The 14,669-nt window shown below is 28.4% G+C and overlaps 1 protein-coding gene across 9 annotated transcripts in view; it reads right to left on the reverse strand.

The window, feature by feature from the left end:
- Positions 1 to 313: 313 nt before the first annotated feature.
- The window catches only part of DAAM (disheveled-associated activator of morphogenesis-like protein), an 80,078-nt gene continuing 65,722 nt past the window's right edge, over positions 314 to 14,669 (reverse strand). For 8 of the 9 annotated variants that reach the window (XM_011061661.2, XM_087414781.1, XM_011061659.2 and 5 more), the window contains 10 exons: positions 12,804 to 13,112; positions 11,966 to 12,190; positions 11,133 to 11,730; positions 10,792 to 11,066; positions 9,949 to 10,281; positions 9,271 to 9,746; positions 8,560 to 8,996; positions 8,172 to 8,299; positions 7,908 to 8,078; positions 314 to 7,296 (listed from right to left, as the gene is read on the reverse strand). In XM_011061661.2, the coding sequence (XP_011059963.1) occupies positions 7,027 to 7,296; positions 7,908 to 8,078; positions 8,172 to 8,299; positions 8,560 to 8,996; positions 9,271 to 9,746; positions 9,949 to 10,281; positions 10,792 to 11,066; positions 11,133 to 11,730; positions 11,966 to 12,190; positions 12,804 to 13,046 (3,156 nt within the window). In that variant the 5' untranslated portion in view covers positions 13,047 to 13,112 and the 3' untranslated portion in view covers positions 314 to 7,026. The remainder of the gene's footprint in view (positions 7,297 to 7,907; positions 8,079 to 8,171; positions 8,300 to 8,559; positions 8,997 to 9,270; positions 9,747 to 9,948; positions 10,282 to 10,791; positions 11,067 to 11,132; positions 11,731 to 11,965; positions 12,191 to 12,803; positions 13,113 to 14,669) is intronic. The other variant, XR_015547812.1, reaches the window with a different exon arrangement.

Here is a 14,669-nt window from a genome sequence, read left to right on the forward strand (position 1 = left end):
AAAATAATAATATATTTCTATGTTTTTTATGACTGGCTGCTTCGCTTATTGCTTACGTGCTTACTGTCTCACAATATATTCCAATTAATTACTAACACAAAAAGAAATGTAATTAAATTAAATTAAAATTACAACCTGAAAAAAGGAACAAAGTTAAGTTAAAGTTACTGAAATAAAGTAATTCTAACTGTAACTTACAACTTACTTAACTAGTTACTTTCCAACCCTGGCTGTATATATAGATTTTATAAATAATTAATAATATTAGGATTTTATCATTAATATTTGTTTCAAGAAATGTAAACCAAACAAGTTAGTTCTTAAAATCATGAAGATTTCTTTTACATTTATTTAATACATTTCTTTATATTTTAGTATACATATATGTGTAATATTAATGTTATATAATATATTAATTGGATATTGCGAATATAATAGTTAGATATGTTCCAAGGAACAAAAATACCAATGCTGAATATTTACAAAAGTACAAAAGTTTACAAAACATCGACTACTATACAACAAACTTTTCTAATCATACTTTTTATATTAATCTATTTCTACAATCGGAAACTAACCTTAACGGCATAATTAGTTAGCATAACATAGTTTTCTAACTATCAATTTATCATATTCGACTCGTATATTGTTTCGTTAAATTAGATAAACAGACTTTTATTTTTTCGGAAACAGTTAACTGGCAATTACTGCTTGTCTAGGCCTTTTAAATGTCTGTTATTATTGGCAGAGTATTATTTTATCGATTAAAAATCATCCTTTATGATAAATATCATTTATCAATGTATTTGAATATTCTATGAAATTTACATATTATACGAGATATTCATAAAATTCTTATCACATTTACTCAAGGCAAAATTATTTGATATATAACACGTAATCAGGAATTTAATCACAATTGCCATTAACTTCTACAAGTTATATAATATATATATATATATATATATATATATATATATATATGTGTATGTATTGTATATATACAGGGTGAATCACCGGTCATCCAAATAATGCTCACAATTTTGGATATAGGAAAAAAATATTTTAGATGAAAATGGAACGGTTCCAAAGGAGACGTGTTTTAGTCATGTTGACCTTCTTCTAATTGGAAGCGTCAAAAAGATATGAAGGTCACCTTCATTTTTTTAAATGGAATTGTATAATTTTTTTTACGACTATGATTCTTCTAATGATTCTGCATATAAAAGTATTAGGATAGAGATACCAAAAAACTAATAGTTTACGAGATATTTTATCTTTTATTCTGACACAAAAATATGTATGCAAAATGGATAATTTTTTAAATAAGCATTTATGTGTTTTCTTTCTACCAATTGATTCATCTCATTATTCTGTTCATGAAAGTATTAAGATATGATTATTGAAAAGCTAATAGTTTAGGAGTTATTTAATATTTTATGTCGATATGTGACACAATAAAGTATAAAATATTTAACTAAACTATTGATTTTTTTAAATATCTCTAGCTTAATATTTTTAAAGATAACAATATTCCCGTATAAACTGTAAAATAATTAAGAACAAACTGGGAACCACACGACCGAATTAATTACCAATATTTGTATCATCATATGTTTCGTCTATCAATATATGAGCATCACCTATTATCGTATTATGCTGAAGAAGGCTAAAAAACTAGCCAAAACATGTACAAATTTTTTTTATTAATGTAGGATAAAGTTTTTTAAAGCGAATTACGCACCGATCACTGTGCCAATTTTCAATTGCCCGCTGTTAGTTATATTTTATAGTCTAATACTTTTATAAAAATTGTACAATTCCATTAAAAAAAATGAAGGTAATCTTCATATTCTTTTTTACGCCTCCATCTAGAAGAAATACAACATGACTAAAACACGTCTCCCTTGAAACCGTTCCACTTTCATCTGAAACATTTTTTCCTATCTTCAATTGTAAGTGTTATTCGAGTGGCCGGCTTTATAGGTGACTCATCCTGTATATATATATATGTATATGTATATATCTTTTAGTACATGTTATAGATGATTTATGCTGTACTTTGATTTTGACATAACGGAGATACATCTAATACAACATAATCTTAAAAATGCCTTATTTTGTTTAAAATCTGATTAGTGGATATTGTTATCATCAAGGATTTACAAAGTTAATTGTGCTTAATTGCAGTCAGTCTTAATTATTAAAATATACAAAGTAATTTTTTATACAAAAGAATTTCGTATTATATGAATAATTTATTAAAAATTCATATAATCATGTTTATTATTTTTTATTAATCAAGAACGCTTTATAGCGTATAAGAGTTGAATTTATACATGTGTTCAAGAATACAATAATTTGAAATAATACGAGTTTAAGTTTGTATTTATCTAAAAATACTTTATTTATAAGTCAAAAAATTGCTTCATTAATTTGCATTGACTCTCGATTAAAACATTTTGGAAATTTGAGAAGTATGCTTTTATTCTTACAGAAATCTAATACTGATCAATAATGATCGGAAGATAGTAATTAATTATTTATTTTAAATATTAAGCACTTATTGTTATTACTATTGTCACTCTTAATACTTTAAATAAGTAATTAATTTATACTGTTTTTAGTAGTAAATTAGCCAGTATAATATTACCGACAAGGGTACCAAAAAAGGATAATTTTTTAAAAATAAAATAATAGCAAGACAAATTGCACATACATAGTATGCATTATTCAATCATGTGGCTATTATTAATCACATTTTATTTTTTTTTAAACTTATTATTTCATATTATTTTATAAAATGCACACAAAAATTTTTGACAAGCGTGAGAAATTGTTTTGTATGTTATGCTTAGTTTAATTTATACAATAATTTCGTAAATATTCTTGATCATTATAGATTGAGCAAAATATATTATAAATGTCACAAAAAATACGATGCATTTTGCTACATTTTCTCCTTTTGCTTAATTATTAAAATTTTCTTAAATTAAATTTTGTTACACAATTTAAAAATATACATATTAGGTTATTTATATTAAATCATGATACGTAGCAAATATATATATATATAAAACCAGATTAAAATTAATATAATTTAACACATTCACAGAATTATTATATAATTATATTATATTTGATTCATTGTAGAAACTTATTGCAAAAATGATATTAATTTTACATCCGATTATCTTTTTCCTATCAAAGCAGTCTTTCATATACAAAATTTTTTGAAAATAGGTAAATGAAAATTAAAAATTTTTTCTATTGTAAAATGTTCATAAATAATATATTTATATTAATAAAAAATTTTGCAAGAAATGTTATATAATAGCATATTAATAGTACAGATCACTGTCAGAAAATGTAAGGACAGGATTATGAATTTTTATAGAAAATTGTTATAAAAAGCATTTCATTTGATAAATATAAATGTGCCGAATTTTATATTCTGTAAATTCTCTTTCTCTCTCTCTCTCTCTATATATATATATATTAGGTGTTGGAATTAATTCGTAGCGTTTTTTAATGAAAGAATGTTATTTATTTCACATGAGCATTAAAAAATACATTAATGAAAGTACTTCCCATCACTTGTAAAACGCTACGAATTAATTCCAACACCTAATATATTAGGTGTTGGAATTAATTCGTAGTTTTTTTAATGAAAGAATGTTATTTATTTCACATGAGCATTAAAAAATACATTAATGAAAGTACTTCCCATCACTTCCCATCTCTTGTAAAACGCTACGAATTAATTCCAACACCTAATATATATATATATATATATACATATACCAGGTGTTAAGACCACTCATATACCTTTTTTATCTCCGGAGCATTTTAGAAAAGAAATGTTTCAGACAAAAGTATAATATGATTTCGAGATATACATAAGATGGAATCATTGGTTTGAGCTTAAATAATCGTTTGAAAGTCATATGAAGATTACGTTGATTTTTCCAAATGGTACATCCTATTTTTCATTACATATTCTTTTATCTTTTCAAAACACTAATAATCTTTTTGTTAAAACTTAACAATGTTAATTGAATAGTCTCATTATTTCCGTGTATAAAAGTATTAAAATTACGGAAAATTGAATATTTTACAAGATATTTTATATCACTTTTGTATAGATAGAGCAGACTAAACTGAGTCGAAAAGTTCTCTACTATTTTGCAATTTTCGCAATAGTTAATGAGATATTAATTATTAAAAATCACTGAATATTGGTTTTCAACAATTTTTTACTCAAACATTATCAAGCAAACATCTTTGCAGAAAAGTAAGAAACAAAAATTGTTTATTTTTTTCTCATAGAGTTTTGAGAATATTTTCAGAATTGTTTTAGAATTTTTTAATACTTTCTCATGTTGGTAAAAATAAGAAAATGCAGTACTAAAAAATAGATAAAAAATTCTGAAAAAATTCTTAGAATTCTATGAGAAGAAAATTAATGATTTTTATCTCTTGCAGTTTACTTGTAAAATTGATAGTATTTGAATAAAAAATTATTCCAGACCAATATTCAGAAATTTTTAATAATTAATATTTTGTTAACTATTATAAAATGATAGAGAACTTTTCGACTCAATTTAATTCGTTCATCTACGCAAAAGCGATTGGCAAAAACTTGGAGAACATCCTATATGTGTGTATGTGTGTGTGTGTGCGTGTGTATATATCACGCACGCACGCACGCATAAGGTAAAGTCGCCTATTATGGAATGGATTCTTATATAATATAAGATAGCGGAGTTTATGTTATGCTAATAAGCGTATGTGTTTGGTTCTATCATGAACTTTTTACTCTTAGTGTGAAATCTGTTTAGTAGAAAATTCATTATTATAGATCATGCGTGTAGTCGTTACAAAAAAAGATTTGTGAAATTGAATGTTGTCAAATTTTATTGAGGTTAGTCTTTAAATCTTGTTTTATTATTATATATAAATATTAGATAATAAAGTCTGCATGCAGTGATAGAGTAAGATCGTATTCATAGGAAAACATGTGATATAATGATTTGTTTAACTGTAAAGATTAAATTTGGTGATCGTGAAATTGTAAACATGGATTTCGTAATATGAGATACTCCGGGTATTCCTAACTAATATGAGAGCATCTAAACAATTCAATATCTCAAAACATACTATCGAACGAAATGTTAAAAATGATGATGCTATTGTTAAGATAATTCATACACACATACTCACATCACACACATCGGAAAATTATATAACTATTATGTATAACATTTAAATTCCTTGTTCCTACTTGTATGTAATATAATAAAAGTGCGTACAAAAAGCTTATCTTTATTTTTTCCTTAGTTTCCTATTATGATATATCACCTCATATTAGGAACACTTTTTCTAAATGATCAAAATCGGCACATTTGGTAAAAAATTTCGCATATAACAAAATATAGCTATTATCGACTGCTAACTTTTGACAATAAAACTTAAATATATTTCCCATAAATTTGACCTGAAGATACAAATTAAATAAATTACAAGCCTTTAAAAAAAGTACCTCATAATAAGCAACTTTACCCTATATGTATATACATATACGTATACATATATATAAATCGTTTAGACAATAAATTTCTACGTTATTTTTTTCGAGTTGAATTTAAAAGAGCGTTTCAGGTCTAAATAGAAATGCACTATTAAATTAATATGATTTTTGTATATAATGTCACACGCGCGTGTCTAAAACGCTTCAAATAATTTTATAGAATAAATATGTTAACCAAGGACTTTCTCTCTTTAAAATAACAAAAACAAAATTAATCTGGGCTAATGAGAGTTAGTGCGAGAGGAAGTGCGCAATAAAATTTTAACAAATAAATTTATTACTCCGTTTGATGTCTTCTTTATTTAAAATCATTGAACGTTTCGTTTCTCTTTGGAATCTTCATCAGCAATATTCTTAATCCATATTAGATTTCGCGAACAGTCAAGATAGAATCACTCACAGGTTGCTAGAACTGTAGTGTAATCTATAATATTTAAATTCATATACTTGAGATATTTAAAATCAATCAAAAAAGTAACGAATAACACATCTAACGAGTAACTCATCTACACAATCACCAAATCTCATCATGAAACTTTGGATATTAATAATCACAAATAATCGCTTTTTAATACATTTTATGTAGAATAGAATGCGAACAAAAATGTTATATATAAAATTGAGTGCAAAGATTGCGATACAACTTACGCAGATCAAACGAGTAGGAGACTAAGTACGATACTAGGATTGCAGAACATCGCAATCACATAAATTGAAATACAAATAGCTAATCTGTTATCCCGGATTACAGATTGGAATACAATCACGAATTTGATTGGGAGAACATCAAAATACTTGACTCAAAAAGAACGTTAAACAAGCAATTAATATCTGAGAAAGTACATATACGTATGCAAAAAAAATGAACTTAACTTGCTTTCTGAAACAGATGGATTACATCATGCTTATGCATCTATGTTAAATAATTTGACATAACTTATATTTCAAGACTGAGCGATAATAAATTTACTACATAATTTTATGCACAATATTAACGCGGCGTTTAAAATTTTGACTTTTTGTTTTAGATTTTCTTTTTGACTCATTAATTCTTGTATTAAATTACATTTGTAATTATTACAATAAGTAATTATAATTTTACTACATAATTTTATGGATTAAGAATATTGTTGATGATGATTCCAAAGAGAATTGAACGATTTTTTAAGATTTTAAATAAAGAAGACATCAACACATTAAATGGAGTAACAAATTTATTTGTTAAAATTTTATTGTGCACTTCCTCTCGCTGACTTTTATTAGCTCAGATTAATTTTGTTTTTGTTATTTTATGGAATGTTATTTATATTTGTAATTAGATCACCCCCTGTAATGTGCTATTAAAACACGATATGTAAAATTCTTAATAAATGAATTCTTTTATATGTGAAAAAACTTATATCCTGACAAATGATCTGTTTGATCCTATTGGAGTTTCAATGACGTTCTCGGGAATCTTCCTTGTGAGTACTATGTCTACGTGATTCTTGACTGCTAGGTGTAACAGGTCTTCGTTTTGACCTTTTGAATTTAGCAATATCTTCGCCGAACACATCACCAGTTCGAAGAGCAGATATCAAGTCGTCGAATTCACCTTTGTTATCATTTTGTTGTCCATTACTATTTACTTCATTCTTCTTACTTAAAGATATGCTATTTAATATACCCTCCCGCGAGTTCTTCCTCTCTATCGTTCTCTTTCGGAGCTGTAAGAAATTATGCAATATAATATTTACATTTTATACATTTTATACGTTTTTTACGCAAGAGAGTTTTTTTTGCCTACAAATTGGTTACCTACAGATCGATTTGCCTACAAATATTTAAATTATATAAAAAAATAATTTGTGTTTTTAAAGCAAAGAATAGTGCTCGTAGTCAATCGAACTTCTTCTTAACTTAATGGCTCCCGCCTCTTGAAATTGTAAACGGAGATCGATACGGCGAGATCATTGTCTTATGAGGGATACACAAAATAACCCAACATAATCGATTTATAGGTAAATAAGATATAGGCAAACGATGTTGTAGGCATAGATGTCTATACTAGTATTAGATCGCTAACTTTGACTAAAACGCTGTAAATCCGGCCGGATATTCGGTTGAGTTCATTCAATGGCCGCTCCAATAATTTTGCACATACATACACAACACACATCGTGTACACATATATGTATAACATAATTATATACTATTGCTGTCATTAAATCAACTCAGAAGTTAGCGATCTAGTATACTATTTATGGCTGTAGATAATCAATTTATTGGCAAATGGGTTCTTTCTTTATACATGTATTTATGAAACAATATTGCTTACTTCCTGTTCTTGTTTCGCTCTACGTTCCTCTTCTTCGATTTTCTTTCTCATATTTTCTACATCTTGTCTTGCTTCAGCTAAGGCTTGTAAAAAGTTTTCAAAAATGCCAAAGAATTCATCTGGTTGAACACCAGCCGAATCTTCACCAAATAGTCTCACTGCTCGATCAAACTGTTTTGGTAAAATTATATTAGTTATATTATAGTCAGATATATTACTTGTCACAATCACAATTAACATTAATTGTTTATTTTATATTCTTACTCTAGTTTTCATGTCTTGAAATAAGTCTTCGGCCTCTGCTAATCTACATGTGGCTTGCGCTTGGAAATCTCTCATTGCTGGTAAAAACATATCTCCTTGAAGCACCTGAGATTGACCTCGATGAAATTCTAAAAAATGAATGAAATTGAAATAAGATAAATGTTACAATAATAATTTATTTTTTTCGATGCTAACAATAATCTAAAAGTATCTTTAAATACTTTTAGATAATCATTAGCATTTTTGCTCAGAAAAGGCATAGAAAATAGAAATTATCATAGACAATTAATCGTTTTAAAATACTCATGAGCTTTTAAATTAAACTTATGCAATTGCATTTATTCGAATTTTTATTCAAGTTGCTTAAAATTGTATAATCCGTTATTACCTATTTCTCTTTGAACATCCTGCAGTCCGTTTTTTAAGTTGGCCACTTCTTTCTGCAAATCGGCCATACTAACTTTAGCAGCCGTTTTAACATGCGGCATGTCTTCTTCGATTTCTAGGACTTCTCTAAATCTGGCTTCGAGAATTTGTACAAGGTAATGTAGTAAAGTTGTTCCCTTGGAACAAGAAGATTTTGTGTCGACTAGACGGTTCAAAGAAGCTAATCGAAAGCCGCATGCGTTACCCCGCGCGTTTCCACGATTCACGTAATTTCCCAATGCTAAAACTAATTCTAAAAGTTTTCTGAGTCTCCTTGATCTAGCTACTTGTCGGCTCGCTTCTAAAACTGCTCGCATCCTCGGTGTCAATTCCGCAATGCTAGCTGCGAATTTCTTTTTGTAATGAAGAGAACGCAATCTCTGTTCATAATGTGGCACCCTAAAAACAAGAGAAATCTTATGTTTTATTTGTTCTATGTTTTATTGATCTCTTTTGTTCTTGCTTAACGAAAGACTAAAATTTTGAAATAATTCGAAAATTAATTAATCGATGAAAACAGTTACCATAGTTTCAGAGAGAGAAAACGAGAGGGAGCGAGGGAGGGAGGGAGGAAGGGAGAGAGAGAGAGAGGAAGAGGGTGAGGGGGAGAGGGAGGGAGAGGGGGGAGAGAGAGAGAATCTAAGAGTTAAATAATGTTAGAAATACAACTAACTTTGATATTTGATATAAGAAACAATCAGCCCTGTTCTGCAATTCTTTTTGATGGATATCTAACAAGGCAGCCTCTTCCGAGGATGGTATGTACTTTAACAACTGCTCCACCATATCGATGTGCAAAATATTCTGCTGATCCATCGATAATATCGTTCTAGTAATTTCATTATCAGACATTTTCAATTTTGACAATAATATAGTGCAATTCTGCGCTCTTCTCGAATCAATTACCGACATCGTCTTCTTATTCTTTCCTAATGTTCTCAAATCCTCTATCGAGCCTTCCGTAGAAACGCCATTTTTTTGATAAGCGCAAAAGATCTTATCAATGGACTCGAGGTCCATTACGTTATAGAGTTTCGAATCGTCCAATTCTGACCATATCGTGCCTTGTAATTTCTGCTCAGGTATTTTGGACCAGTTAAACGATTTCAAAGGATTACTCGGCTGTGGAACATTCTTTATTATCTCCATCTAAGACATTTAATTTGAATTAAATTATCAGGCTAAAGATAATTACTATATAACAAATTATACTGTTGTGATTGTAACAAATCTTAGGAAGTGTTTTTAATTGTGTACTGTTTTCTAAACTAATTATTAAACGTTAAATTATTTTTTTATTGCTGTAACATAACAAATATTTAATTTATAAACTTTTAAATACAGTAACAACCTTCATCGGCGGAGGAGCAGCCGGCATTAAACAAGGAGGTGGCGGAGGTGCTAATGGAGGAGGTGGCGGTGGTGGCGGAGTAAGTTTGGTCTCAACTTTCTCGAGTACTTCATCTTCCACAATTTTTAAAGTGGCTTTTGCATCGTCTGGCAAACTTCCTGAAGCTACTAATTGTTCTAGACGTTTCCTTTCTGATTTTTCGTTGTTAACTTGTCGCGACAATGTCTCAAGGTTATCTTGCAATTCAGAAATTTTTTGTTTTGTCTCTATGTGCATCGATGTCTCTTTTTCAAGACGTTCTTTGATTCTTGCTAAACTTGCTTCCATATCTTCCTATAAATAAATAATAAATAATCATATATAATGATTATTTGTTCTAAAAAACAAATAATATCCAGTAATAAATGACAATTAAAAAAAATATGACATAAATTTATGACATATTAAAGATAATAAGAATAAAATATAAGGATAACGAATAACTTATTTTATATTAAATAAATTTATAGAAAAAAAAAGAAATGTTGTTTATCATTTTTTATATTACGGATTAGACTTACATTAAAAATGTATTCAGTATATCTAAAAAAATATCTTTACGTCTGAATAATATGTATGTTTTTCTCATGTTTATATTATTATACATCAATCGTAATATTTTTAACGTATTTGAAAAGTTGTGATAGCAAATATGTAAATTAAACTAAGAAAATAAAATTCTTTTTGTATAGACTGTATATAGTATGTCTGTGACTACTTTTTATAAATAAAATTTGTTATTATTGGAGATTATTATAAGATTCGTTAATTGTTACTGGCAAAAATATGAAATTTGGATAATACTTTTTCTTGAGTTCTCAAATCTAGTTCTTGCTCCTTTTTAGCCAATTTTGTAGACATGTCCAAATTTTCGCGTTCCATCTCCTCAGCCTTTTTCCTTGCTGCCACAAGTTCCTCCTCTTTGGCGAGAAGATGAACAATTTCTTTCACGTTTATATCTATTGGAGCCACATCAGAATTTCTTACTAAACCCGTCTCGTTGCTTTCAGACTGTAAAACAATTTGCTGAACGATTCGATCGAATAACAACCAATGTTGAGGATGCGAACCGTAATCCACTGAAAAAAAATTTGCATTATAGAATGTTTTTGCTAAAAATAAGATCTATCAATCCAAGAACTCACGTGGCAATAAAAGACAATGTTCAAGTAAGCTAAGAAGATGAGGATAAGCAGCAGTATGGCTGAGTTTCCGTCGCAAAAGATCGAACATGGCGCTAGCACTTTTAGTGTCTACATGATCCTTTTCAAACTTCCTGGCAAGCTCTTTCTCATCTTCATTTCGTACCATCTCAAAAAAATCGAGATGCCTATCGAGTGTCTCATTTTCGTATTTTCTTAATTTCTCGATGATAGGTTGGATGCCGAGCATCAGTAGCTCATATCGTAAGTGCAACCTAAACTCTAATGTTACTTGGCCAGGTCCATAATTTAGTACAGCGTTAATGAATGACATGATCGCTGTTTTCAGGGATAAATTGTCTTTATAGATGCCGAAATTTTTGTCAAGATCATTAATTATACATTGGAAGCGCGTTCTTTCGGAATGATATTGTTGGAAATGCAACATGGCTTCTAAAACTTTGCGGTGACCGCCTGGCACTAGACAAACTGCACCGAGAATTTCTAGGACAGAGATTTTCGTTTTTATATTCTCAGATGCGAGTGATTGTGATATTGTGTTGATTGCCGTCGGATGCGCTAACACATGCGCTCTACCATTCTAGAAAGAAAGAAATATTAATTAAAATTAAAAGAAGAAAAATTGTGATACATGCAAGATTTTCCTTATTAGAAGCATCATTGAACAATGATTCACGTTCTCAACCCTCATGCAAGTATGAAAAAATTAGGTAAGCTGCTTATTAAATAAAAATAAATAGTTAATTATTAATAAAGATTTATTTATTAATAAAGATTTTTATGGATAATGCTTACCTATATTGATAAAAACTCACCGAATTATTCATTAAAGCCTTTAAACATCCTATAACACTGGTGTTGATATTACTATTAGCTGCTTCGGTATCCATAGTTTCTAGAACTTGTAATAAAGCATTTAAACCATCTAGTTCTATAAATCTGAGAACAAAGCTATGCGGCTGCGTCCTCAGGGCAGTCTTTAGAGCTTCTGCTTGACGCATTTGATTTGATACTTCTTCATCTTCTTCCGGGAAAGGATTCTGTATAATATCCAATAGGTTTGTATATTTATTGTATATTTATATATATATATATATGATAAAAATGCAATGTTTTGCAATTCATTTTTTTATAATTTTTTCAGCAAAAATTATTAAGCCTTAGTAGTCATATTATTGTAAATATACGCAAAAACATGACAAAAACTTTGAAAATTGTGAAGCAACTTGTAAAGTATACGATAGCTATTTTACAAATTTTAAATTTTCTTACGAGCTATTTACCAATCTTTTAATTTTGATTCTTATATCTTATCTTTCTCATGGCATCTTCTTAATTTCAAGAAATTAATTTTAAGAAAATTTCCAAAGCAAAATGATTGTAATTTGAAGTAAATCACATTAATTCATGCCATTCACGTAAACGTCAAAATTATTTTATTAAAAAAAATGTATATAAAATGTATTTGTATTGTTTATTTTTTTATATTGTAGAAAGACATTTCCATGGTGCGAATAAATATTTTTAAAAACTCATCTAATACAAAAACCTATTTGATCGGAATCTGTTTAAAGTAATACTTTACATACAAAAAAACAAAATGATTTATTCCATCATTATAATAGATTCCATTAAACATTTTTATTTACTCACATTCGCTATCGTCTTCAATCTATTGATATAATCTTCGGGATCGCCGCTAAGGTCAGTGGTGCGCAAGCCTCCGTTATCTAATGTGTCATTACCTTTCCTGGAGCAATATATTTGCCACTTTTTATTAGCTGGAAGTGCCAAAACTGCTTGTCGATTGGTTTGAGTTAAGTCCAACTCGTCGACAAGCTCGAGAAACATTTTATTTAGCTCTTCCTCTGCTGGCATTGGCAAGGTTGGTGTCATTGCTTGTAGCGTGAGCGTACCCGTATGTTCCACAACGCAATATGTGATTTCCGGTGGCTCGTCATCCTGTGAGGAGCATCTAGATTAGCATCCTGTCATGCATTACAGATCATGCAAATAATATATTATATCAATAAATATAAAAAAGATACAAAAATAATAGTTTTCTTGCTTTGCTCCTATATGTTGAATTATTAACATGAATTTTCTAATATTTTTTGCTTTTTATTCTGTATACAGAACATGTGTACTATGAATAATTGTATTATTTGTATGTGCCATAAATTCAATATCAATTTAAATAAGTCAATGTTTGCATTACACATACGAGAAGAAAATATTTAAAGATGTTTAAAAATTTAATACAATATAAAGGCTAATATAAAATCATTGCAAATACATTCTTGCAGATTAGCTATTAAATAAAAAATATTTATATATAATAATAGTTACATGTATATATACGTATGTGGAGTTTTGAGGAAATAAGTAGAGCATTCTTATCAATAATGCAATCGACTCACGGCCATTGCACAATTTTTTGCACTAAGTTTCATGTTCAATCAATAAAACTTTCTAGCCTTTTACATGTTTGTTCATTGATGTATTGAATAATTTAACTACAGACTTAAATAGAATAATAAATCGTGATAAATATTGTTCTTATTGTAATTTATTAATTATATAAATAGATTGTTGACTCAATGTAATAGAAAGAGATAAACTTGATTCCAAGCTATCCTTGTTTAGTTTCCATATGCATATGTATGCATCTTGTCTGTGCGTAAATTTATATAAAAACACTAACGTTATCATTCGTGTAATTTATCTATGTGAGAATCAGTGAACACAAATATGGCGCTGTCCAGCGCTGTCTTCAAACATGGAGGCAAAGACTATTTATAGAAGTGAATTTAACAAAATTTCTTACGAAAATTAGAAAGAATTATAGAATTAAAAAAAATATTATTAACAATCCATATATACTTTGTAGAGATACATGAAATTTATGCGGTCAAGAATAGAAAGTTTGAAATTCATAGACACCATGTCTTAGTTATAATATAAATCATTATTCTGTAATAATAATTAAAAAATGCTATTATGATAAAATTTATAGACTAAAGCCGAATTGTAGCTGTGTTTGTTGATGTGATCGATAAACTCTTGTCTGACGAAACTTTGTATGTAATTTTAAGATTTGGAACATAAAAATTCTATCTTTCAAAAAATATGTTGAAATATTAACATTTTTCTGTGCATACTAAAATTTTTTAAGAAAAAGATATTACGAAAATATAGTGCAACTTATATATATTTATTTCAATTTATGATAATCAAAACAATTTAAAAGAAATCATATTCTGATGCCAAAGTCGATCAACAACAATAGAATAATAATGATAATAATAATAGAATAGTGAAATTTACATAAAATATATACACACATATAGGGTATTTCAAAATTCGGTCCCGCAAAGCAAGACGTCATACTTATGCTAAAAGAAATAACTTTTTCCTTTTGCAAAATTGCGTCTGACAAGTAGGTTTTGCAAGAGAACAAGTTGAAGTTAACAAATAAGAGCTCTGATCTATGTGGCGCTCAGAGCTGACGCGTACTCC

Source organism: Acromyrmex echinatior, chromosome 16, assembly GCF_024713525.1.
Source record: "Acromyrmex echinatior isolate Ae372 chromosome 16, ASM2471352v2, whole genome shotgun sequence".
Classification (NCBI taxonomy): Eukaryota; Metazoa; Arthropoda; class Insecta; order Hymenoptera; family Formicidae; genus Acromyrmex; species Acromyrmex echinatior.